The sequence below is a fragment of the Lipomyces doorenjongii genome (assembly GCF_038497915.1).
Source record: "Lipomyces doorenjongii strain NRRL Y-27504 unplaced genomic scaffold V1508scaffold_72, whole genome shotgun sequence".
Classification (NCBI taxonomy): Eukaryota; Fungi; Ascomycota; class Lipomycetes; order Lipomycetales; family Lipomycetaceae; genus Lipomyces; species Lipomyces doorenjongii.
The window spans coordinates 1-26390 of NW_027118139.1; the positions used below are offsets into that span (position 1 = coordinate 1).

The window sequence follows — 26390 nt, forward strand, 5'->3', positions numbered from 1 at the left end:
GGTTGATGTTGGCGCGAATAGCTTCATGTAGTATTTTTGTGATGGGCAAATGGGCGGTTCGGTGGTGTGGGCGGTTCGCTAGGGAAGTACGTTATGGATTTATATTTAGGTCAATTGACGCACGTGATGCACACCAAAAATTAACCTACTTCGCTCCTCTGAGCTTTGCAGGCTTCGGTAGAGCTTGGACCCTACGCTATCTGACGAGTGACCTTGTTCCTTCTGCATATCAGGGCGATATCTCGACGTTAACGACAGATTCAGCGCCATCGAGAGGAATACAACGAGAGGTGGGCTGGATTGACCACGAACCTCAGCTCCCTGCTCCTCATCTGGAGTGATCCTGACATAACAGGAACCGACGTCATGGCAAATCTACCGCCAGCTTCATCTAACTGGCTCCTGTAAAACAAATTACTGTCTTCTGTTGTTGCGGCAGAGTCCCATGGGAACAGGGAAGTTGAAATTCGAGACCATGAGCATACTCAAGACGCGTCAATCCACGACTACGTACGCTCACCCAGTTTGCCGACGTGACGATATACAAAGACGTGCGGTTTACGACAGAGTCTACACACAGGTGAAGCGGGCAATCTAGCTAGAGAGACTGTCCGAACACTTCATAAAATAGATCTGGGTACTTCTGCTAGGTGACGACATATTCACAACCTCCCGTCAGAAGTCAAGCGTAAGGAGCTCAATGGAGTGTTCTCTGTAGATTAGCAAACGATCAATGCCACGCAAGTCATTAAGACAGACGATTCGCGAAGCAGGGCTGTGGCGGATGCGGATATCCGCCAAATTTTCCCATATCCGCATCCGTCATCCGCCTTTTTGAAGATATGTAATCCTCCTGCCTTTTTATCCGCCTTGCGAGGATATCCGCCAAATCCACCATCCGCCTTTAAAAATTTGCAAAATTCATTAGTTAATAGTCATTATATATCTAATTTCTTTAAAAATTTCGCAAAGTTCACTAACATGATATTTGAATTTCCTGAATGGACTTGCAGTATGTAACGGACCCAACTTATGTGATCCCCGCTATAGTGAGCGTTGTATGCCGTCGGGTATGATACACACTGTTCGACACTGTGCGAGTCGAGGATTAGGGCTATTTGACCCTAACCCTGTTTACTGATTGTTTTTCGGAGAATATACTTAATTGTCCGCCATATCCGCCTATCCGCCTATCCGCCTACAGCCCTGTCGCGAAGACGTCGAGTATGCTATTGAGAGAGTATTAATGCTGCGTGCAGAGCGTCGGAAGGAAGGGACACTCGACAAGTCTGGAAGGTATGGCTAATGAAATTAACTGTACGGCATCAAGCTTTCTAGCAAACACACAGCGATTGAGGAAGACTGTAGAGAAATGCTTGTTATTGCTTACTTGTTACGCGAAGCCGGGCAAGAGATTGCGGTAGATGACTAATTAGATAACTACCTTTCGAACACTCAAATGAAGACATTGCGCAAATTTGCAGTACACGCCTCGCAGAAATATTACCTGTCTGATCGGGTTATGATACCGCGCTCACAAGAGCAGTTATCACTTTTGATGATCGAGAATATGTAGTTCGTAGACGGGCACTCCAGCGAGGAGAAGCGGGACAAGTTCCTAAAAGATATCCTCCTTTTTAAGTCCTACAGAGGCATCTCCTTTTTGTCCGAAGAGGGCTATGCGGAAGCGAGATTTGCGAGAAGTCTCGGATAGTATCGTTATTCTCATACCACATGACTCGGAGGTATGCTTACCTCCCCGCATCACCAATTCATGGCCAATTTTGCTTCGGGTTCATCATCGTCGTCACCACCATGAGGAACCTGATCCCATGTCGACAGCACGCCGTTTCGAATTCTTTTCTCAAAGGTTGCTTGGCACTTCTCTTCTTGCTGAACGTTGACGGCGTAGGTGTTTGCATCACAGCAGAGACCGAAATGCGAGCTTCCGATTAATTGTTGTCAAAAGCTTCCGGAGCTGGAGGTGCAGCGCTATTGGTATCGCTGCATTGCCACCCTGAGCGTGGTCGCGACCTGCAGGAGTTCCCTCCGTAGTTGCAGCTGGAACCGCATTATTAACTATAAGTTTCAGAGGGACGGGATCGCTCATATCGCTCATCAAATCAGAGAATTTGTTATTAGGGTTCATGACGATAGCTGGTGACGCGTATTGGTTAGATGTTGTCCAACACGCGGAGCACAGGGGTCGGCAAAACGATTCAGAGTGGGTTAGGGCGCATAAAGAAACAACGAAAAAAAACGAAACGCATGGAAAATAGGGTTTCAATCAAAACTAATCACTACTGAGGGGTTTGTGTAAATGGTTAGGGTAATTTTTGAACTTCTCAATCGCCAATTCCGCGCTGTGGATGAACCCCCCTTTTAATGGATAGTACTTATGAGATCGGCAGGTTCCGCCTTCCAGGAATTAATTGCCAGACCTCCCTTATCACGAACGCAGGTTACCGAGCAAGTCAGTGAACAATGGAATGAGTTCTTGAAATATTGGTATCCATTTGTCAACACCCAGACGGAGGAGCCATTAGGCGCACATGCTGTCGAATCCGGCTGCGACTAGGAAACAGGGACGGGACCGCCGCATGGCGACGCTCTTACGAAGCTGCAAATATATCTAAAATACCTGTACTCAGTTACCCAAGACAGGAAGAATCAAGCTCGTGGGTCAGGGCAAATCAGGTGTAGTCGTATCGTAGGTGAAATACGGCATAAGTTAGAGACTTATCGTGGCACGAGCACGTGGAAGAGCCAGACTGCAACGTACCGGGAGGCTAGGGAATTGGCGGAGACCGGAGCACAGGCACTCATAGAATTTGCACGCTATAACGCTATTGCAGCGCACTATTCCGGAAGCGGAAAGGTGACAGACCGATGGTTCAAGGGGCCTGCTGCGTAAGAGGATAACCCTGACCCTATGGCGGACGTTACTATCTGGCGATTCCCACCCGTGCATATCTGTTCGCACGGCCGGGACATCGGAGTCTACTGGTTGTGGCCGGCCACTCGGCCTCCTGTCGAAGGTCGATGAAGTCGCTATTATCGACTCGATCGTTGTTGAGTCGTGGTCACGGTTCTCTGTGTCCAGCAGCAGCCAGTAGCAAGTACGTGTGATCTGATGATAAAGGTGAATATCTGACACTGTGTGGTTCAATAGTTGCACCGAGCGAGTGCGGCGCTCGCCGACGGTTCTTGTATTACAGTATGGCCATCGCGCCCGAGTGTTCATACACAAAGATACCGGGCACTGCCGCACCCCAGGTTATCGCTTAGATGGCCGGCTCCAGCCGTCTGCTGTTCTGGGGCGTATACTTGTGCCTCTGACCTAACCACAGATTGCACGTGCTTGACCGGATCCGGATTTTGCGACAGTGGCTCGCAACAACACTAAAGCGTGGTGAGGCTGAGTAAGCAAAAAATCGCCAGGGCAACAAGAACAAGCAACATAACAGCGTGACGCGTCTCTCTCTGGAGCACTCTAGGCCAAATTAGGCATGGTGGTGCAAATAAGCTTTTTGCTCTCTAAGTGAATCGTCACAATCATCACCCGGGCCTAGACCCGCGCGCTCGCTCACCTCTGCGCGGCTTCAAGGTGTGGTACAGTCGTTACCGCGCCTGGGTGCCAGTACCCGTCAGGGAATGTTGCCCCAACCCTCACTTAATACTAAAGTTCAGCAGCATCTGCGTGGACGTTTCGCGACCTCTGCTCTCGCGCCTAAGTCCTCTTCATTCGCCTTAGAGTCTCGCTCTCGCTCATCAATTCTTCTCCGCTCCCTTTTGTTGTCTTCCTTGCCAACTGTACTCCTTCCATCTTTCTTGGGCTCTTTTCTTCGGAAATAGTCATTTCTTTCTTTAATCCTTAATTTGCCTTGCGTTTGACTTCCAGTATTTGATTCGATCCGGCCTTGTCCAGTGCTTTGATCGGTATATTGAATTCGTCGCAATTTTCCCCGTCCTCATTCAGCGCATTCTCCCCCCCGTTCAACAATTCGCAACATCTTATTGATCTCATCGAAATTGCCTACTGCAAGTCGTCGGCTGCCATCAGATTTATTGTTTTGCAACAGTTGGAACTGTACATCTTCATTCGGCCGGATCCGAGCGTCGGTTCTGCGCGCCTCACACACCAGCTTTAGAGACCACGCATAATCATTTCTATTAAAGGCGTGTTTTATATTACGGTCCCTGTATAGCTCCTACGTCTCTGCCACCTCCGTTTCGACTTGATTGTGAATTATTATCGTTACGCTCCCACAGTTACGGTAGACCCGACGTCTCAGCACTAGTCGAAAGCCGCCATCAGCTCTGCCTGTCAGATCGACGTGGTCAACACTCCAGATCGCAAATTAAAAGCGTTATATATTTTTATTTGCTCCAAAGGTCTGCAAATATTTGAAATACTGGTACGTGGCGTCATCCTAACCCTATGCCTTCTTACTTCAGCCCTAACCCATACGTCAAATCCATCGGGCTCATCGCGACTCACATTGCTAACCTAACCCTGCAGATCGCCGCATACTATTCAAGTTTCTCGGATACACACATCCTCATACATCTCTCATTTTATGTCTACAATTGCAAATAGCGCGCGTAATTGTTTGATTCTAGAGCTTTGAATTATATTGAATGAGTAAGGTTGGCTTTTAATATCCTGCGGTTCCAATACGTTCTAACACGGCTATCATAGAATGCCATCACCGGGGATAACATCTATAGGGCACATGCCAGCTCCATCTTTTTCTCCTGAACTGGCAACATACCAACCTTTGTCACCTCCTGATAATGCACAGCTACCGTTATCAGTGAGTGCGAGTAATGGAGGCAGCAGTACGTCGTCGCCTCCAAACAGCGCGTCATTTCCGTTACGTGTTAAAAACTTACCAAGAGATTTATCAAGAAGAGAGTTCAATCTGATCTTCACGTTTGCGAAAGATTACATTACGAGCGAGTTGGTCCATGTCCCGCAGGATGACTATGTTGGCCGGTCGTCGCTAATCGGAATAGCGTATTTTAAGAGCTACAGTGCGACTGTTGAAGCGCATGATGTATTAGATTCGCGGTCAGACTTGTTTTGCGATCAACCCAATTCAGGAAGCTCGCCTGTCTCAGGCCCAAGCAATGGCGCCAGCAGCACGGGCACATCTTCGTCCGCTTCGTCACCGCATTACTATCCGCCCATTAAATGCGAGTTTCCAGAGTTGAAGCTGCAGTCTGCATTGCCGTCCTCGTTTGATCAGCATCATCTGCCGCATCACTCTTCCGTTTCAGGCGCGCCGTCGCACCTCACATATTCACAGCTTCCTGCCACGTCTGGCGTCTCTGCGGTCGCGCCGTTTGCCTCGGCTGTCTCGTCGTTTTCTGGACTCACTGGATTGTCATCGCTTGCTGGACCTCCTGGACCGTCATCATCTGCTGGGAAGTCATCGTCGCGCTTTAACTTCCCGTTCGAGCCGCTTTCGCCGACGTCACCAGCGGCTGTTCCGTCTGCACCTGAACCGGAATTTTATCAGGATCTTAATATGTTTACACCATCATCTACTTCGCCACGAGGGACATTTTCGTGTGTTCCTGGGGAATTGCAACGAGTTAGTGGAAAGTCTATGTTGCTAGAGTCGGCTGGTCGTGATAACGAAGAGTACGAAGACATCGTGAAGGATCCGTTGTCATGGATGCGAGCAAATGGCGCTCCGACCTCACCGCAAATTCCAGGCCAGCCTCCTCAAGTGCCGCCACCGGTTCCACAGCAGCAGCAGCAGCAGCAGCAGTGGCAACAGCCTGACCGTGTACGACGCAACACGGGCACGTCGGTGGTTCCTACTCGTGCTTTCAGCAATCTTTCATTGAATCCAAGCCAGCCGCCAGCATTTCCGACTCCAGGTACGGCACCGGCGACTCCAAGCTCGACATTGACACCAGCTGGTTCGACGGCAGCATCGGCGGCGTCACAGCCAGCTACTCCGCAAGGTACTGGATCTGCTCCATCAACTTCGTCTCTCCATGCACTGCAGAACGGAGGGCGGGTGCTACCACCGGCAAACCCAGCCGACCAGAATCCGCCGTGTAATACTTTATATGTGGGCAACTTGCCTATGAACACCTCCGAGGACGAGCTGAAAGCACTATTCAGCCGGCAACGTGGTTATAAGCGTCTCTGTTTCCGCACCAAAATGAACGGACCAATGTGCTTTGTTGAGTTCGAGGATGTTGCGTATGCTACACGAGCATTGACTGAGCTGTATGGCCGTGGATTGTCGAATAGTGTCAAGGGCGGTATCCGTCTGTCATTTTCCAAGAATCCGCTTGGGGTGCGGTCGAATAGTAATAACAGTGGTAGTGGTGGTAATTCTGCCGGTACTAGTCAAGGCAATGGTGGGTCAGCTCCAAATGGAAACCTATATCCTCAACACCACCATCAGCATTTGCAAGGACAATCACAACCTCCATCTGGTGCACCTGGCCAACTGGGTGGAATGGCTGCTTTACCTATGACATCCATCATACCTGCCCAAGGAGTACATCAATCTCAACAAGTTCCGCAGCAGCAAGCGTCTGCTCAAGTACATCCGTCACCACAACAGACGTCGCAAATGCATCTGCAGTCGTCTCAGCAGCAACAAGTCCAACAACCGCAGCCTATTAATTTGGGTGGCGGTATGGGTATTGGTATGGGTATTGGCACCGGCGTTTAAATTTTCTCATAATGGGTCGCATGGAATTCATTCAGCGGATATTTTATTCATCAACATGGTCATTGTTTTTGTTTTTGATCATCAGTACGGCGCGAATTATTAGTGATGCAAATAAAAATGTATGTTTGGGTCTCGTTTTACATGTCATAAGGTTTATTTTGTCACATCTTGAAGTTTTACTTAGTGCGTGTGCGTGTCGGCATTAGTAGATATACGATAAGGCGGAAGTGAGAATATTGTCATTAGTTTTTGTCTTCTACATTCCTTTGCTTTTGTTGCGATAACTTGATTTTATAAGCACTATTTGTTGCGTCTGGCGTGATCGGTGTTCTACTACATCTTCGTTCTTGCTTTGCTATCAGTTACATATATTTGGCTTTGGCTTATATTATCGGATGGTTATCATGAAATCGAGGCATTTCGCTACGCGTGTAGGCGAGAGAGTATACTTACATCGGAGTATTGGACTCATTACGTGCGCCGGTTGTGTATGTATTATGTTATGGTCAATCATTTTGTGCATACTTCGAGGTTGGAGTGAGTAGTGTTTTGCGTTCCATATTTTGCTATTGTTTATTGATTGTATTGTATACATATATATTACATTATAGTTCATGGGTAGCATCGATAATGTTCTAAGGAAACGACGCCGTCCGAATGCCGGTGATTACTGAAACTTTATCGCAGCATTTTGGCGGGCGTTCGTCCTAGTCCATCCTTTGAGTAATAGTCCATGCGGTAGCCCTCACCCCGTCCGCTGACGACGTCCTCCAATGCACTCCACATTTCAGTGTCTCCGAATGCGATGCATGCCTCGTAAGGAGTTAACAGTGGCTTGGCGAACGCATATCCCCAATCGATAGACAGTCGCGGACAGGCGACCTGCACGAAGGCATCCAAATGCTCGAATTCAGCTAGCTTTTGCGGAAATATCTCCGATAATAAGAGCAGCGTATAGTCGATTCCACGATTGGCTAAGTATTCTCGAATCTTGTCGAATGCTGCGTAATTTCCTTGACGTCCAAGTGTTCCGAGAATCACTCCAACGCGCCTCGCGGATTTGGCAGCTTGTAAGGCATCGTTCCTGACATGTAACATTTCTTCATGCTCGTATTTCTCATGGGTGAATTTTCGTGAATAAGGATCGTATCTGTAAGCTGCAATGCCTGGGTTCTGTATCATCGCTGCCTCGAGATGGAATCTACCGTCCCCTACATAGACAATTGCGTCTGTAGCAGATGGATCTATCCGTGGAGACGTGCATCCGAGGATTTCGCCACGGGACAAGGGCGAGATCTGTGGAACTTGTAATTCCAAGCCTACCTCGTCCGGTGCCGATAAAGCTGCGTTCCGCGCCGCATGTAAAGCTCCGTTGAACTGGATTGTGCCGACCAGTGTGAGGCGCGTGCCACGGTCGAAGTTCTCTCTCAGAGTGTCAATGAGATGCTGCTCGTTGATTGTGATCGACACGAAAACGTAGAGTACACGCATCTCGGTCACGTCCACGGTGACTAAACACGAATGCGCATAGTGAATCAGCAAGTCGCAGCCTAGAGCTTTGGCAGTGAAATCATCGATACAGCAGGCACCGTACGTCACGTCGCCCATAATCACACAAGATACTTCATGCCCCGCAAATCGCTCGATGATGTCTGAAATCACGCAGGCAAAGATGAGTAGTCCTTCAGGCATCTGCAATGCGACGCGGGTATATTTATGCCGTCGGATATTCCATATGCACTTATGTATTTCGAAGTCATAGTTGGAAGGTAGCAGTGAGGTAATAGCAAGATTAAGATCTTGGTCGTAGAGAATTTCTGATGGAATTCGATTGAGGAGGGGCACTTTTGACTTGCGCGGCGTCCTCATGGCTAATTCCTCGCTTTAGTAGTCATTGGATACAAAAAACAGCGATGCACCTACTCATGACCTGTTTTGACCCGCCTGGATTGACTCTACCTTTGCGGCCCATGAACCGCCGCTGGACCGGTTGTTCATCCGATGGCGTAGAGCCAGCCGTCTGTATTCGTGGCTCGACTGAAGCCATGCTCCACACGTAATATTAGACTCACCGGGAGCCGAATTGATCCACCAAAAAATTGATCCACCAAAAAAAGTTTCAATAGATCGTGTCGAGATCGGCAGTATGAAGGATAGAAACAACTGTCGATTTGCAAAACTTGTGCCTAGTACACTAGACAGGGTAACTCCCAAAAACCGACTTCTCGCCAGCCAAATTTTCCACACTTCACAGAATTACCCTCTCCTTGGAGCCCACAAGCTAGCAGAACCGCAGACCTTCAAGAGACTCAAGGCCAGCCTGACTGAATGCTAACGTCGGCACATATATTTTGACGTGTTGCTTCCTCCAGACGCTCTTTCACTTGTACCTCCTCATACGATTTTGACCCGTCCATCAGCTGTCCACTCATAATATTACCATGTCTTGCTCCGACTCAGCGGCATGAGAGCTTCCAAACGTGCTCGCCGGGAAGGCTCGCACGATTTCTCATTCCACGACCGGCATTACTTGATGCTATCGAAAATGTGAAGCCCGCAGCTTTCCGCAAAATGGAGTAAGTGGTGGATCTGTAAGGTTTATTTGTAGTTCTCCATGCGTCCTTAAATCGATCTTGTCTAGCTACGAGGACTGCTGGGCAGAGAACTGCAGAGCTTCCCGCGATGTCGCCGCCATTCGACGGACGGTTATCCAATTGGTCAGTTTTCCCCAGTCGATTGGGAACCCAGAGTGTCAAAGCCTGAAGTTCTGCCGTCGTAGGCTACACTATCTGGGCTTCTGGAATGCTTGTCTTCGTGACTTGCACTAGAAACTCGAACTGATGGTAATTCCAATTCTTTTTGCTACAGTGAACTGTGCTATTGGTGAATTTCAATGCAAAACTAGTCCTAATGCACCACCAGCATCAAAAGAACTTTCAGACAGCTTGCCTTCGCATTGACGGACATGTCGTCGCGCTATTCCACGCATGTCGGAAGCCGTAATGTAAAATAAGACGTACTTGGAAATTGTCTGACTCATCCCGGTCGTCAAGATGCCTTCTCATCAGGAATCACGTAGTATCTGCCACGGACTCTTGTTGGGGGAATGAAGAAACAGGGCGGGTGAGATAAGAACGGTTCCGCCTCACATTAGCGGAATGACGAGACAATAATTGCAATCACAATCGCATCATTCTCTTCCTGATGATCAAAGAGGTATCTTCTGTATCTGTCGTAACGCATAACTTATGGTTATGGTTTAATTACGGTTCTGAAGGAGCAGGAAGCTGAGAAAACCGATGAATAAACACAAGTTGACGTGATGCCTCGGGGTGAGGATAAGCAAAAATCCTTATCATGTGTTTGTGAATGATCGGCGGTATCTGGCACGCGAGTCTGAATGCGCCTGCTGAAATTCTACTTTCATCATTATATATACATTATGTATAAGTTAAATTAACTATTTACAATTAGTAAATCGTGCGGCGCGGCACACGTCCTCAGCATCACACCGAAGTGCTCAGGAGATCACATCAGCAACTAGTCTCACTGCCCAGTGGCAGACTCGCTCCGCTCTGGCCATCACTTGCCGATTACGTTGGCTTCGCTCCACTTTGCATCTGATAGCATCTTGAGTGTATTCGTTTCGTGGAGATATTTAATAAGGAACTGCATTTGGATTGCATATGCAAATGATTTTGTGTATGCGACGCCTGCTATTTGTGCGTTTGCTCTATGTATGATGATCTGAAGGTCCTGCTCCCACGCCGTCATCGACCTCAGCTTCCTCTCCAGTAGCTCCGTTCACAATCAGACTCTATCGCTTTCGCACACTGCTCGCAGTAATACATGGACCGCAAAAGAATTTGGGTCCGGCGGCCGCATGGCGCTGCCACTACAATCCTTGTCTCTGCATCAGACATAGTGGACGACTTGAAAACAGCACTAATCGGCAAGTATGCTACGTCTCTAGGACGAACCCATGACGCTCCTGACATATCAATCCGTATGTCACATGCTAGCCAACCATCGGGACAGCACTCACCGCACGGAAGACGGAAGCGAAGAGGCGACACCGTCAGGCGAGAGCTGGCCGCTGCTCTGGATCCTCATATTGTATCGCAGCAACATACACACCAGCCTGGAAGTCCAAGTGAGGAGGATGATCGCGTTCTGCAACCGGACGAGGTTGTGTTTGCACTTCTCGAAAAATTCTTTCCAACCGGGATGAGTATGCAGGATGCATTTCTGGTCGAAGTTCCTGACGATATTATCCCTGTGGCATCTCACAATAGAGTCCCCATCGCTGGTGTGCTGACGCCTCAAGAAGGGGTTATTTCAGATGACGACATTGAATTTTTGAGAGGGCACATTCCTGACATATTTCACGCTCAATCCACACAGTCATTGCCTGATGAGGCGACGTATCATCTTCAGAGCAATCGGCATGGCTTGGAAGTATTGGATCAACAACAACGTGCATCTAGTGCGGACCCGTATGGCGCGCCTCCATATTTGCTTCAGCACGGTTCTTTTCGGCAATCCCACGGCCATGTCCATCGCAAGCAGACTGGCAGCCCGGCAAGCGGCAGGTCTGGTGCAAGTGGTCCTGTCAGTATCCCAATCGTTGTGTCCTCGACGATGACACCTCAGATCAGTACGCAACCCCCATCGCATCCTGGACCATCTCGGCCGCAGCCGCAGCCGATCCAGCAGCATGTTGATGCACGCGCCATTCACTCAGCCGGCACGCGCGGCGTTGTTGATGACGAGGGACGAGTTGGCCGAGCGCGATCGCCGCATCGAACAGCGTCACCCCATCCACATCCGCCGTCACATAATCACCAGCATTCCCATTCACATTCTGGTACGGTGACACCTACGCAGCAGACGCAGACTCAAAGTCATGTAAATGTCAAATCCCCATTGCAAAATGTTACACGGTACGAAGGAGATAGTGCATCATCTGCAGCGAGAGACTCATCCGACGTTGAAAGAGAGACAACGGTTACGCCAATCAACACCAATATCAAAGAATCTAAGGCGGACACCGCAGAGAAGAAAGATAATTCGGATGAGAAATCAGTAAACGGAACTGGCTTAAAGGAAAAGAGCTCACGGCATAGAGAAAAGGCATCACAGCAGGTATCACTTGGCAGCGGATTACTATTCGACGGAGTCGTGCCACCGGTAAAGGTTCTTATTGTCGAGGACAATATAATTAACCAGAAAATTCTGGAGACATTCATGCGGAAACGACGGATCCGATCAGGTGTCGCTAAGAATGGTAGAGAGGCGATTGAGAAGTGGCGTGAGGGTGGGTACCATTTGGTGCTAATGGATATCCAACTGCCTGTTTTGTCCGGGATCGAGGCGACGAAAGAAATCAGACGGTTAGAACGGCGGAATAGGATTGGAGTGTTTGTGGATGAGGATGCTGGAAATATAAAAGAAGATGATGTGCTGCCACCCCACCGATTTAAGAGTCCTGTTATTATCGTTGCTCTAACTGCGAGCTCGCTGGATAGTGATAGGCGGGAAGCATTGGCAGCTGGATGCAATGATTTTTTGACAAAGCCGGTGAACTTGGTCTGGCTAGAGCGGAAGATCACGGAGGTACGTTTTATTTTGTTGCAATTAAATTACGTTGGCTTGCGAGTGCTGATGACTGCAGTGGGGGTGCATGCAGGCATTAATTGATTTTGAAGGATGGCGGTCATGGAAGGGAAGCGATGATGCGGAGAAAGATGCAAATGGTTCTTCTACATCAAATTCACGGTCCCGCCGACCGAAGGCAGTGATACGTTCCAAGTAGTTGTTTTTTTCTCTATTTTGTACAGTAAGATAATTGGCTCCAATTTACGGCATATTGACGATCGGCGTGATGAATATCTCTATAATCTTGTTGGTGCCATTGTTATTGATGCTTTTTGCTGCGCTGTGAGTGATCCCCGCGCTGTCGTGACTGTAAACTGCGATCGCCATTGGTGACAAGCTGAGACTACCACGGCTCTCCATATGTCGTTGGGTAAGGGTTATGCGCCGCGCAAGTGTGACAATGCTTGCATTGATAGGGCCCAGACAGAGTCAAGACTTGATGAGAGAGGGTACAAGTGCGAAAACGCTTGTTGCCTAACAAGTTTCGTCATTGCACGGGATAAAAGTTCGTGGGGTGGCCCCGAGCAAGTCATCAACCAAGATTGTGAGACGGCCGCGGGATCGCGACACGCTTCTCGCATGCTACCTTCCCCACTAGTGTTTGCGTGCTTGAAAAAGTCCTCTCCCACCCGTGCTCTTCTATTATTGCCGTTCGCCAACGGTCTCGCAACGTCCCGAATACGCCCAAGCCGAACCATGACCTCGAGCATCACGATAGCATCAACCGCAGGCCCGAAGACGACTTCAGTCACGCTGCCCAAGCCGTCGCCCAAGATCGCAGGTCAGGCTAAGGACGTGTGGACAATCGTGAATGAGGCTGCGGCCGAAGCGCAAGCTTCGCTGCCGTTCCCTGTCCTCAACCTCGGCCAGGGATTCTTCTCTTACAACCCTCCGGACTTCGCGATCCATGCCGCCCAGGACGCGCTCAACGACGTATCCTGTAACCAATACTCGCATACTAAAGGCCGACAGTCCCTACGGAAAGCTCTTGCTGCTGCCTACGAGCCCTCGTTTGGTCGCAAGATCAACTGGGAGACCGAGGTCGTCGTCACAAGCGGAGCCAACGAAGGCATGTTCTCTGCATTCACTGCTTTCCTCAGCGACGGCGATGAGGTCGTTGTTTTCGAGCCATTCTTCGATCAGTATATCTCCAATATCCAGCTCCCCGGTGGGAAGGTCGTCTATGTGCCTCTCGTGCCGCCGCCCGACAACGACGTCCGCACCGTCTCATCGTCCGAGTGGAAGGTTGACTTTGAAGATTTGCACTCCAAAATATCGCCACGTACAAAGATGATTGTTGTCAACTCGCCCCACAATCCGGTCGGAAAAGTCTTCTCGCGCGAAGAGCTCGAAAAGATTGGCCAGATTGCTGTCGAGAACAACATCATCGTCCTATCCGACGAAGTTGTACGTCTGTAACTCCTGCCCACAAACGTATATGCTAACAACGAACAGTACGACCGCCTCTACTACAAACCATTCACCCGTATAGCGACTTTGTCGCCTGAACTCCAGCAGCTGACCCTCACCGTGGGGTCTGCCGGAAAGACATTCAGTGCCACAGGCTGGCGTGTTGGCTGGCTCATTGGCGACGCTGAGCTCATCAAGTACGTCTCCGCCGCGCACACAAGAGTACGTATGACGCCAGTTACGCTGGCCAAGATATCTTTCTAACGTCTGTAGATCTGCTTCGCCGTGAACAGTCCACTTCAAGAGGCAACTGCTGTCGCTTTGCAGGAGGCCGCAAAGGCAGAGAACACATTCTTTGTGGACCACGTCGAAGCTTATAAACAAAAGTTTAGGATATTTAACCAAATCTGGGACGAGCTAGGTCTCCCGTATACTGACCCTGAAGGTGGCTATTTCGTTCTTGTGAACTTTTCCAAGGTCAAGATTCCAGACGACTACCAGTTTCCAGAAGATGTCACTGTTGGCCGTGCAAAAGATTTCCAAATAGCCTATTGGCTTATCAAAGAGATCGGTGTCGTCGCCATTCCGCCGACTGAGTTCTATCTTCCGGAACACGCGCATCTTGCAGAAAACTATCTCCGGTTCGCAGTCTGTAAAACGGATGATTACCTTGAGCAAGCTGTTGAGAGGTTGCGTTTGCTGAAACCTTATATTCGGCATTAACACTCGTTGATCGATCAGGGGGGTGGGTAATCTCGTGCATTATGCATAAATTTTCTTTTTAAATTTTTTTTAACTTAAGTTGTAGATGGTCGAGCGCATCGGACGTCGCTGGCGTTGTATATAGATATTCGGATGTTTTCGTGTTTGGCATTTAGAGCAAGCGGAGTGATAAAATTGTGATGCGGTTCCCAGTATGTCAACGTCAAGATCAGATTAGAAACTTGCATATGCATCTGCTATCGTACAACTACTGGACCAAACTCTCTGGAATGCCCAAGACTATCCCAGTCTGGCTGGATACCCATCGGTACATGTGCGTTGTCGAATATCGTTCCGTGGTGGGTGGGAATGGAGTATCCAACTCGTCATCCGCTGCAGGCGTTCCGGGACTAACAATTGCACTTTTTAGTTTGCCCTTCCGTTTTGGGGCTTGCTTTTTCAGCAGCCTATTGATTGTGTCCATCTGCACGGTTAGCGCCAGTCGTAACAAGCAAACATTTATGCACAATACCTTCTCTTCCTCACGTCGTTTCTCGGATAAATTCTTTCGCCTCCGAGCAGTTTCTGTACGTCGGAGCATGAGTTCATCCTCAGTAAAGATTTTCTTCTTTGTTCCCTCTTAGCCGTAGTTAGCATATACTTAGCTTCTGATAGTTGTTACCATACCATTCGGTAATTCTTGCAATTCCAATGTTTCATCCATCAATCGTGCTCTTTGCCGTTCTGTCAGTCGGGAATAGTCGGTAGCGTTATAATCAGTCTCTAAGTAATTGTCTTGATCCTCATCCGCTCCTTCGCTATCACGTAAAACCATGTCACTAGCCTCGCTCTCAATATCCGAGGTTGGTTTATTGAACGGCCGTTTAGAACCTAGTAGAGACCTCTGAGTGCTCTGCCGCCTGGAGCTTGAACTTGGTACGTGTCGCTTGGATCGACCGCTGTAATGCTCATCCGCAAGTGAGGCCTCCACCTCATCTACTTCTTCGTCTTCTTCGTCTTCTTCGTTTACTTCTTCATCATCTTCTTCTTCTCCTTCTTCTTCTTCTAATTCTTCATCTAATTCTTCATCTATTTCTTCGTCTTCGTCTTCTTCCTCGTCTTCTTCTTCTTCTTCTCCTTGTTCCATTTCTTCTTCTTCTTGCTCATCGTCATCATCATCATCATCCTCTTCTTCTTGTTCTTCTTCTTCGTCTTCTTCTTCTTCTTCTTCTTGTTGTTGGTCGTCGTTTTCTTCTTCTTCTACTACTACTTCGTCTCCTTCCTCGTCTCCTTCTTCTTCGGCTACTTCTTCATCTTCATCTTCCTCTTCTTCTTCATCTTCTTCTTCTTCCTCTTCTTCATCATCATCGTCATCATCATCATCTTCTTCTTCTTCTCCTCCTCCTCCAACTTCTTCATCGTCACCATCACCATCATCATCTTCTTCTTCGTCTTCGTCCTCCTCCGACTCCTCTCCTATATCCTGCTCGTCCTCCTCCTCTTCTAATGCCAGTGCGGATTTCTCCCTATTTGTCTCTTCCTCATCGTCCTCTTCCTGCTCAGCCTCTATGTCCGGGTTCCCTGCAACATCCACCTCGTCTTCCGCTTCGTCTCCATTTTCATCTATCTCCAAACTTTCATCATCGCTCTCATTGTTCTCTTGATCGTCATCCTCATCTAAGTCATCGTCATCGACATCGACATCGACATCGTTATCATTATCATTAATGTCATCGTCCGACACGGTCTTTAACCTGACGCCTTTCATCTTGGATAGGTAACTCGTATCTTCCCCGTAATCTGCATCTCCATCATCTTTCATGTCAACTATATCTTCTTCTTCCGCTGAACTTCGCTCGGCGTCATCTTCATCCTCAACATCGATATTGTCTTCATCTTCATCTTCGTCATCATCATCATTATCGTCATCTTCCCCTTCTTCATCGGATGAGCCTGAGTTTACATTCTCAACACTCTCCACATTCTTATTTACTGGGACACTTTCTTCCTCAAATTTATTGTCGCCACTTCCTTCGCTGTCCAGCGACTCTTCAAGCTCTGATAAATCCGACGAGTCTTCGCAAGTCTTGCGATCAGACTCCATATGGGCTGTAGTCGATGCAGCAGACGACATCATGTAAGACAAGGTTATTTGTCGAAAGAGAAGTCTCCAAGAATAAGCTAATACTAGGTTGTGAATTGCCAGGTAATGTTGGTTACAGGATCGCTATCGTTTCAAAGTGCGCATATACTTTTCGACGGTTGTTAACCAGACCCTAATGACATTTGAGCCGCACTGCCACCGGCGGATGTCAACACATTTGGTTGGTTTCGCAACTTGCTAGCATGGCCACTCAGCATGTAGAACCGCTAACCGACAGCTATTGTGTTTGTGCAGCGACGCGTATTCAAGCTCTGCGGTCGAGGTATGGTGCATCCACCCAAAAACCGAAAATCCCGAGGAAATCGGCCATATTTCCAAATACTCCCTAACCCTGGATTCTGCCCGGCGTAGGGATCTGCAACTGATTGCGTAAGTGTGAGGCCAGGTGTAATAATTAAAGTGAACCCGAAACCCTGAACCAATTTTATGGAATAACATTTCCTACTAGAGAATAAGGTGAAATCCATCCAGCCGATCAACCAAGCGAGCGGATCACCTCTTTATGTTTTTACGTGTCTTGTGCTCCAACTTTTTATAACGTACTGACCATGGCTCAAAACGATCCAAGTAAGGAAGGACGAATTCTCTTAGCAATTCTGGCCCATAAAACCCGAAATTTTCAGGATTAGAAGCGCGGCGCGTTTGTACGATGTCTCCTTCACTACGCCCCCTCTTATAGCACAGACCGTACTCTGATATTTGGTCGGAGCCGCTCTGTTGGCAGTTTGCAGAGCCTCTCCTACAAATTGTGTTCGTCGCGCTGACGGCTCAGCGGAGCGAGTCAGTGAACAAGGTAAATAGCAAAGCCCATGCAAGGCAAACCAGTTTGGACAGAGTCGCTTGATTGATGTTACTCTGCTGCCGCACAGGACCCTCTGCAGTATTTCTACATAGCGAGTTTCTCTGTGACAGTCACTCGACGGGAGTCACTACAACAGTTTACAAGAGCAGCTTGTACCATTTATTACTACTACACATTTGTTGAAGTATAGCAACAGAGCAACAGAGCAACGGTAAAAAGCACGCGGCAGGCCCCTATGCCAAATTACGCTTCGCTAGAAGAGACTGGCCCAGCTTGACCCTTCTAGCCCACGCTAGATTGGCGAGCTGTTTGTCTCTCTTGGAACTCCGCTACCTATGATGAATGAGACTGCCGTTAGCGATTGCGATATAACTAGAAGTAATATCTTTAACTTTTCGCGTGGCTGTGAGAGCCTTATAAGATTGCTGGCAAATTTGAGGCCGAAACTTGCATTGATTGCGGCTCTAGTCATCGTTAATACCTCTCTAAATCGCGAACTCATAACCTTTAAACAATATGATTTTCGACTCCGTCGTCTTCTCTTTGCGATACATCAGAGAGTTCTGCATCCGTCGGTTCGCTCTGCTCCTCTGGCAGTCGTTCATCTTCGACATCGTCATCATCTTCGAGATCATCCACAATGGAAACCTGATACCCCGCGCTCGGATGGTTACCATTATGGACACTACGGTGCACACTTCGGAAGTATCCGGACAAAAAATACAACTGATGCCCATTGGCACTCGGCAAGAGACAGTATAGGAAATTCTAGCTCTAAAAGTTCACACATCCGGATTGGACACCCACAGGAATAAAAAGTGGCTTGCAAAAGTGATGGTAACCTAGCGAAATGATTGTATCATGATCTGCAGGTACCGCGGCGCCTACGGCCTTTAGATAAAGCAGCTCATCAAAGCTGTCCAAGTAGCTCTATACCGACAAGTTAGCAACATCCATTTCATCCGTTCAATGGCCCCACTTACGCGAATATCCTGCGCCGCCCTTGTAATATTACGCTTAGGTACCTTAAGATCGCCTTATTGCCGATTTGGCCGGCTCCGTGCGGTCTCCGCACCGCGTTCCGTCCGCTGGCGTGTGGGAGAAGTTAGCATAATCCGCGTTATTAATATGTAATCGCATTTGGTATCATGTAGATTACCGTCTACTGGAGGCCGTATGTAAGATATATTGGAGATTTTCTAGGCATGATGGCTGATTTGACGTTGTTAGTGGAGTTGTTGGTTGTAGTAGGGAACAGAGCCAGAGAAGGCGGTAGAACAAGGTTCAACAAAACAAATACCTGCACGTCTGACGCGCGCTACCGCATATCGCCGGCGGTTCGCGAGCCGCAAAACAAGCGGCAAAACTCACTCAAAATATTACGTCCCTCATTATTTATCATCCTTTTATAAACGCGATCACTAACAGCGAACATTATGCCTGTATTAAACGAGAAGTTCTATTGTCCAATGCTCTCAGAATTGGTTTGACTTTTTAACAATTGTTTGTTCATCCACTCCTTGATGGAAGGGCTTCAGTGGAAGTTAGGACAAGTATATATACGCGGTCGGACACAGCAGGCAATCGCCCACCACAATTTTCGATGGCTGGCAGGAGCAGTCCGTGACTTCGTGGAATCTTATGAACATCTATACTCAGATTCAAACCTTCACGGAATCTTGCATCTTGCTGACTGTATCCGAACCTGTGGTCCAGCTTGGGGTTACTGGCAATTTGTGACGGAGAAGACATGCGGGAACGTGGTTGCTTGGTTACGAGGGAAGAAGTTAAAGGAATAAAACCTCGCAAAATAGCATTCTGCTCAATGAACAAGTGAATCTGTTATTAACCCGGAGGTGTGCCTGACGTGGGAGGCGCTGTTCATACAAAAGAAAGCAGGTCCTTCAGTTCCCACATTTTTCTGATCAGGTGAAACGTGCGCCAGCGTTTGCGACTGAGCAGATAGCTGCCCTGGTTACCTTTCTAGTCAGTCTGGTTCAGCAGTGGGTCAAGGGCTAGTCAGACAGACTCTGAAGGAGTAAAGACCTAGAGTTGTGGACATGCGATAAACGCCGATTTACTGCTTACCAAGCGGCTCGAATCAACTTCCAAAGATCCTATGAGAAATGGGTACGCAATTTTGGATCGCAGTTAAAATCTACTCCCGAAGTTATGATCACAACGAGCAATAATCAAGGAAACCGAGATTATTACAAAAAGGTTCGATCTCCAACAGAATATATATATATTTAAGATATCGCACCGTGAGCCCACCAAAGTTCAACGGATGTCGCAGTTGATCGGATGAAGAAGTGCGCGCAATAGCAATCTATCAGGCCGTGACTTTTAAATGACCAACTTACACAACTCTAGGGCACTGTACAACGCCAAAGAAGCGCGAAGCTCCTAGATCATTATTTCTTCTATTACTATTTTCACACCAGTAGAAGGTAGAAGGTTAGCGGCGTACATCACGTCAGGAAGAATTGCGAAGAGAATTATGGAACACCAGTTCTAGATGCAACGAGTAATAACAGGCGATGTTGGCGTTGCAAAGAGGTTGGACATAACACTTGAACCCTAAACCCTGAAAACTGTAAAGAATGGTCGAAATATTGATCCGCTCACTGGGTTGATCAGCTGAATGGCCGATCACTGTCAGTCGAAATTTTAGGGTTTTTTGGTTAACCCCTAAAATTTGGTGTGTGGTTTATAAAGTGTAGAGAATAATGAGTACCACCAAAATAGTACCAACAATCACGCTCCAAACTTTTGACTTAATGAACAAATGACAAATTTCCAAGGTAAGTTTACTAACAGTTTTAAATATATTTGAGTTGAAATGGCGTTAAGTGGCGGTGTGGATAGAAATTCGCAAATACTTTTTTTGGGTTCTTGGGTACACCATATTAACGTGAGAGACTGTGCACCTTTTGACTTAGGGCACGGGGGCGCCATCAGTTCTTCGACACGCGTCAATACCGTGCAATTTCAGCTTAGCATTTATAAAATGGGCAGCTAACGTGCTTTTCGATCTCTCTGACAGCCGAAAGTAGACAGTAATTGCCTGCTGAATGCAATATACAGGAGAAATAGGGCTGGACACGATGCGATATCGCCGGATTTTGACTATATCGCATAGCGTATCACCGGCCACAAAAGTCTGGCGATGTCCTAGCTTATTGCCAGTTGGTGAGCATCGAGTTTCATGCGTTACGGCGACGAAATATTGCCAACTAAGCAATAAAATACGACGATAAGTACAGTGATTTAATTAAACGGTTGATCATTTCGCTTCGGCCTGCCTGCCAGAGCTTCCTGCGAGAAAGTCGAATAATCCTAATCATTCTCCGCGATGCCCGACAGACTTCTCAACAGTCCAAGACAAAGACTATGGAATGCGGATTTTATGTGTGCCACCTGTAGCCATGTCACAACTTTGTGAAAATGTGCTTGTAGGGAAAATATCCACCGCCCATGATCGCAATTCTACGGTATAGAAGACATATAGAAAACAAACGAACTAACTTTTTGAGCACCCTCGATATCACCGACGATCACAGCTGTTGCACCCCAACTCTGGGACGTTGAGAAGTTTCTCGTAATAACGAGCAATCTCCATGCAGAACAAGTGCAATCTTTCTCGGGCAAGTCGGGGCGGCCGGCCTCTACAGGACTAATTCGGGAGATGTAGCCGTGAGATTCAAGCACAATAGTGGGCGCGGAAAATGAGGTGGAGTGAGCGGTGCAGTCTTAGGTCGATGAGCCGTCACCTTGCAAGAGCGACCGCAAACTGTGCCGAAGGCGGCCGGCCAATTCAAGTACACAACGGTCTTCTTCCTGTCCCCGTCGCTAACTTGACAGTTACTGTCTCAATGATAGTAATGACGATGAAGCAGAGCCTCACAATTGACTTCTAAGGGCCTCGGCTTGTAAAGGACGGCATTTATTGGTCTCAGGAGGCGTTCAATGAGTGCAAACCCAATGAGAATACTAATGTTGATGAGAGATGAATAAGCCTCTGGATATTGGTGGTAGACGAAAGCCTGATGTCGCAAGAGTGAAAAGAAGATTTCTAATTGCTTTTTAGTCTAACTCTGATACAAAATCCTTACACTTGCTACAATCACGTGGACACTCGGCGATACGAATTACATCAATATCGTATGTTTTACTGCCTAAATTATTGCGGGTAGTTTCATCTGGCGATATCGTCGCCAGTATTATGGAAGGCCTTTTGTCTGGCCAGCTCCATTGGCCAAGATCAATTCGTCATTTGTATTAATCGGTATAAGGTTATACTACCGACCGTTAACCTTTCATCGGTAGTCGTACTCAGCGTTGCTTCAAGGTTTGTGTCCAGACAATGTAAGGTCGGCTGATTTTAAAGAAGTCATACATGTGAATGACGTATGTACTTTCACTCGGTTGGAAACGTCTGTTCGGTCGGTCTAAAAATGTTTGTTTGTAAGCCACATCTTTTACTACTGCCCTAGAGAGCATCTGTTCGCCTTGAATTCGTGATCAGAACGAGCTGAAATCGTCCGTAACAATATCATCGGAATCATGATTTGTCTCTGCAGCTGCGTCACATTCGTCTCAGCCCTCAGTCGTCAGCATCAGAAAAGATGTCTAACGGCAATGAGCAGCACTGGCGATCGTGCCTTAGACGAAATACTAAGAGGGCTGTTGATTATGCTGTTAGGCGCCTCGTGGTGGATTACCATGGTGATTGCAAAAATTTCTATCTCCTTCGATAGGTATACCTTTGATAGTTGACTTGCGTATCGCAAACACGTATTTTTGTAGTAACAATCCGTAAATACGTAGTCAACCAGATATGTTTGGTAATGTCGCATTCCCATATTAGGAGCCACAGAGTGTTACGGTTGCGCGGCGTTTGGAGTATACAGAAGCTCCTTCTCACAACAGGTGCCGAACGCGTCAACTGTTAAGCCTCTACTGAGAAGGTTACGCGATAAACGCGACAACACAACACTGAGCTCATCATCTCTCGATTGTCCGGACTCTGTGGTAAGTTAGCGAACTGTACGGTGGGCCAGAGCACTTGATAAGCGAGATATGGCTCTTTCGTCAGTTGACCGGTTCCGCTATTGATTTGAGTGTAATCTCAATCTGCAACGACTGATCGATGCGGTACAAGTCGACAAGTCAATCATCTCCACTCCTCCCTTGATCCATTTGGGCCGTATTGCTTTAATACGTGGTTCGGAACTATGGATACCGCTACTATTGAGGTAGTAAAAGCGAATCCAACGGGTGCTAATCAGCACAACATGAGGCCACTCGTAGGAGCACGCAACTTGATATCTAAGTAAGATATCGCGCGCTCTGGAACAAAAAGGACGAGACCTTCGCCGCGATAGCCTCTTATGGTGTGCTTTTATGGTTATAGTAACGAGAAGGCCTATGTTGAACACCGCAAGGCAGTCTTCCTTCTTTACATGGTAATGCCAGCGCGCATCATGTCCTCGACTTGCCACCTGTACGCTTTCTTCAGCTGCCCAAAACAACCCACAACTTGCAAGAGGTTGGATAATATGAGACTAGTGAGGTGGCGCCGCTCTGCACTTGTGGCTACCGTACCAGTCGACATGTCATCAAGCCAGTCTCGTCGAAGTTGTAAATATCCGCCCGCCTCTTGGATGCCGTATTTCGTAATCATGCTCTGTACGAGCTCAAACCAGCTGCCGTTCAAATCAGGATCTTCTTCGCGCCGGGCCCTGTTGTAATCGTGCGTAAGAACGCGTTTGAGCTGGGAATACCGCGCAATGAATCTCGAGATTTAATTGATGCCAACAGGCGACGCGCCAAAGATTTGCCATATTCGTTAGTTAGCCAGAAGGGCTAGAATTGATTGACCTTCCTTGCTGTTCTTTGCCATGTGTAGTTGTGAAGAAACGTACGGTTAAAATAAATATTACTACGTAGTGGTTAAGTGTCTCATTCGGTAGTGGTCTTTATTGGATTCAGCAAGTGAATTATTAGAGCATTAATTAGCTTAGCATCAACAAGGGCTGTCAACGGCGAGGTCCCACTTAAAGACAAGTCTATTGTAAGTAAATACTACATGAGCTGCACGCTATATATCTTAACTGTCCATACACCCAAAACGCGCGCAGTATTCAAAGTATTATACTCCTGAAGATTTTCGAATTCCCATAAGTGCCACCATAAGGACTAGATCATATTGCGGGCCTGGGCTCTGTATAGCATCAATCCCAGACACCTGACAAATAGGCCTGGTATTCGGGATGACTGACACAATTGGGTCATTGGTGCCAATAATGATTGGACGGCACAGGTGATCCTGTTCTGTATCGGGAATTGCCTTGACAAAGTTGGTTAGTAATTGGCCCTCTGATTGCACAACCGTTGTTATGATAATCCGCAGGAAGTGTTAAGCCCCCGCCGTTGTTGTGAGTAATTTGGCGATGAGAAGCAAAGTCAAACAAACTAGAGGATTCGATTACGAACATGACCTTCTGTTGGCATTGATCTTTTACCACTCGACGGTTCACTGGATAATATTTTCTATTTTTCTTCAGCGGGTATCGAATTCAATAGCTGGAGACGCCAAGTCACAATGAAGTTTACTGGGCAACAACGTTGCAAGGGTGTCCAACGACATTTGAACTCCAGTCACACGTATTCCTCCTCCATCTTAACACGAATTCAAAAAAATTATATGGGTCGTTTTGACAACGGTAAACCTATTTGGTTCGCAGAACTTTTGACAATACAATATGCGAGACCCACGGCCACGTTAGCCGCCATAATGTTAATGGAAGCGGCGTGGAATTGCAGTATGCGTGCCTGGGCAAGTCTGGCGGATGCGCGTGGATGCGATGCGTTTCATGACATGTCCAAGGAATTTGTACACAGTGACGATTCGCTATATAAATTGTGTGGTAATGAGGAAGGTTGGTCTAATATTAAGTCTGTTTACAATAAGGTGAATGTTATGGTGCTGGACTTCCCCTACTTAATCTGAAATTATATCTACAGTGAAGGTACTGAACGACAAAAGGATTGCTGAGATCTGGATCTCGACCGTTAATGTTTGTGATTGTCCAGTCTCAACAAATCAGCTGTCTGCGTACATATTGTAGGTTCTTGTATAGCATATTCGTGCTTATGGTTTTGGAGAAGAGCTGGAACGTACCTATTATATCTAGTGTACTTTGCGTATAGAAACTGCGCTAAAATTAGCTGTTCACATTACGCTACGAATTACTGTGGACATACAACCTACGACGACCACGTACTAAGTGTTGAAGTTTCATTTCAGTTATGTACAATCCGGGCTGGAGCTCAAGCCATTACTTAAGCCGCACGGCAGTCAGGATTCTTACCAGCACCCAACCTTATTTTCATCAGGCTACCAGCATCGATGCACAGCATAACTGGATGGACTAGGGCCAGGAAATTCGAATTAGCCGAATACGACACGACTGTTGCTGGACGTCTCGATTATCCCTTGTCTTGGAGATATGGCGGCTTACTAATACCTACTTCCGAGGAGAGCTTCGGATACCGGGTCAAACCAACCCGGCAAGGCAGTGATTACTTTTTTGGTCTATACGACGGCGTAATTGGTCCATGTTGCGAAATTTCAATGGCATTATATTTTTAGTAAATGAAGCGTCCTGTTACATTATATAACTGGTCGATGCGGAATATGCGAATAGTAGTCGATTCAAAAGGGACGAACGTAGAGATATGACATGCCATTCGATTATACACATTACGCAATATATGGGGAACCGGGTCATATGGGGAACCTGGTCACTAAATTCGAACTTCTGACTTTGACCTTGTCCTACGCCCCACAACCAATTGACCAAATCCAACTCCGACTCGCTCGAACCATTCTCTACTTCTTCCTCTTCTTCCATTTTATCTTCTTGTACAATTCGACGCTTGCGTGGCCGGCCGCCCACGTGGTCATTTTGCCTTAGGCTTTTCCTCCGCGTCGTGAACGATTTTCAACACTTTCTCTGTACTAAACACAAATTCGCACTGTAATTTGATCCTCTTGCCCTTCGTTCGTTTCTTGCGGGTCTGAAGCAACTCTCTACACTCTTGAAGCTCCTTCCGTAGAATCTTTAGTTCAGCATTCTGACTTTCGACCAGCTAGTTCCTTTCAAGTTTGGATATCGATTAGGAATCGGTAGAGCCATCGCGTGGCCAATAGGAGTAGAATCAATAGGTTCGTCGAGTACGAATCTCTTCAGCCACAGGGTAGCCTGTTGCCGTTAGACGTGTGACCCATCGTACTAGTGTCTTTTCTTCTGCGTTCGAGAGAACCTGATAGGTTTCGTGAGACTGAGTACGGATTTAGCTACAGCCATTCGATTGATGAGAGTTGACTTAGGAACTTCAAGGTGGACAGCACTTCTAATTGATGGAAATTCATTCTCCTCTAAGGCCTCAATAGCCTTTTTGGATGTTTTCTTCAGATTGATCGCTTTTAGAATCTCGGATACCCTGAGTTCCCAAAGTAGAGTGGGGTATTTGGTGACCAGCTTCCCCATATGACCCGGTTCCCATACCATTCATTACGTTATATAAGTTTGAAATATACGACACGGCCGGGTGGGTCTGAACCTAAATTTCGGAATGCCGACGCGTCTTTCAAACCGCTGACGGCTTTCAACTTCACAACGTCTGTGGTTCCAATTGCCAATGTGTATGAAGACGAGAATAGAAACGAGCAGGAGCATGAGATGACTCAACTAGAGTTACAAGAGGCTCTGAACGATGGTGAAGACGAAAGCTCGCTTGAAGATGATCCTTGCGGTTCAGAGAGCCCAGTCAATATCCGTACTCTATTAGATTAGAGAGGATCGCGATTCGCCCTCTGACCGAAAGACGATCCCAGAAGACGAGGTCTTGCAACTTACCGTATTAAAAGCGTTACTTGATA

General features: G+C 47.4%; 6 protein-coding genes across 6 annotated transcripts; 4 read left to right on the forward strand and 2 right to left on the reverse strand.

The window, feature by feature from the left end:
- The first annotated feature begins 4518 nt into the window (after positions 1 to 4518).
- Positions 4519 to 7043, forward strand: V1508DRAFT_267496 (uncharacterized protein). Its single transcript, XM_066936468.1, has 2 exons — positions 4519 to 4645; positions 4703 to 7043. The coding sequence occupies exon 2, from the start codon at positions 4704 to 4706 to the stop codon at positions 6702 to 6704; it is 2001 nt and encodes a 666-aa protein (XP_066793408.1). The 5' UTR covers positions 4519 to 4645; position 4703; the 3' UTR covers positions 6705 to 7043.
- A 222-nt stretch (positions 7044 to 7265) lies between these two features.
- V1508DRAFT_424718 (putative diphthamide synthesis protein-domain-containing protein) lies at positions 7266 to 8854 on the reverse strand. Its single transcript, XM_066941330.1, has one exon. The coding sequence runs from the start codon at positions 8571 to 8573 to the stop codon at positions 7383 to 7385; it is 1191 nt and encodes a 396-aa protein (XP_066793409.1). The 5' UTR covers positions 8574 to 8854; the 3' UTR covers positions 7266 to 7382.
- Positions 8855 to 10214: 1360 nt separating this feature from the next.
- Positions 10215 to 12632, forward strand: V1508DRAFT_375882 (uncharacterized protein). The gene is made up of 2 exons (XM_066937587.1): positions 10215 to 12320; positions 12379 to 12632. Exons 1-2 carry the CDS (start codon positions 10554 to 10556, stop codon positions 12517 to 12519), a joined length of 1908 nt encoding a protein of 635 aa, XP_066793410.1. The 5' UTR covers positions 10215 to 10553; the 3' UTR covers positions 12520 to 12632.
- A 426-nt stretch (positions 12633 to 13058) lies between these two features.
- On the forward strand, positions 13059 to 14495 carry V1508DRAFT_406313 (pyridoxal phosphate-dependent transferase; the record flags this gene model as incomplete). The annotated part of the gene is made up of 3 exons (XM_066938767.1): positions 13059 to 13769; positions 13818 to 13994; positions 14046 to 14495. 3 exons carry the CDS (start codon positions 13059 to 13061, stop codon positions 14493 to 14495), a joined length of 1338 nt encoding a protein of 445 aa, XP_066793411.1.
- A 247-nt stretch (positions 14496 to 14742) lies between these two features.
- Positions 14743 to 15943, reverse strand: V1508DRAFT_391602 (PAPA-1-like conserved region-domain-containing protein; the record flags this gene model as incomplete). Its single annotated transcript, XM_066937940.1, has 4 exons — positions 15162 to 15943; positions 15007 to 15113; positions 14898 to 14958; positions 14743 to 14867 (listed from the first exon to the last, which is right to left on the reverse strand). The coding sequence occupies exons 1-4, from the start codon at positions 15619 to 15621 to the stop codon at positions 14743 to 14745; spliced, it is 753 nt and encodes a 250-aa protein (XP_066793412.1). The 5' UTR covers positions 15622 to 15943.
- A 10055-nt stretch (positions 15944 to 25998) lies between these two features.
- V1508DRAFT_399835 (uncharacterized protein) lies at positions 25999 to 26304 on the forward strand (the record flags this gene model as incomplete). Its single annotated transcript, XM_066938284.1, has 1 exon — positions 25999 to 26304. One exon carries the CDS (start codon positions 25999 to 26001, stop codon positions 26302 to 26304), a length of 306 nt encoding a protein of 101 aa, XP_066793413.1.
- Positions 26305 to 26390: the final 86 nt, after the last annotated feature.

Bases quoted from the DNA above. Each gene is read 5' to 3' on its own strand.
- V1508DRAFT_424718 (XM_066941330.1), bottom strand. From the start codon at position 8,573: ATGAGGACGCCGCGCAAGTCAAAAGTGCCCCTCCTCAATCGAATTCCA.
- V1508DRAFT_375882 (XM_066937587.1), top strand. From the start codon at position 10,554: ATGGACCGCAAAAGAATTTGGGTCCGGCGGCCGCATGGCGCTGCCACT. The intron at 12,321-12,378 runs GTACGTTTTATT...TGATGACTGCAG, and splicing joins TAGAGCGGAAGATCACGGAG to TGGGGGTGCATGCAGGCATT.
- V1508DRAFT_267496 (XM_066936468.1), top strand. From the start codon at position 4,704: ATGCCATCACCGGGGATAACATCTATAGGGCACATGCCAGCTCCATCT.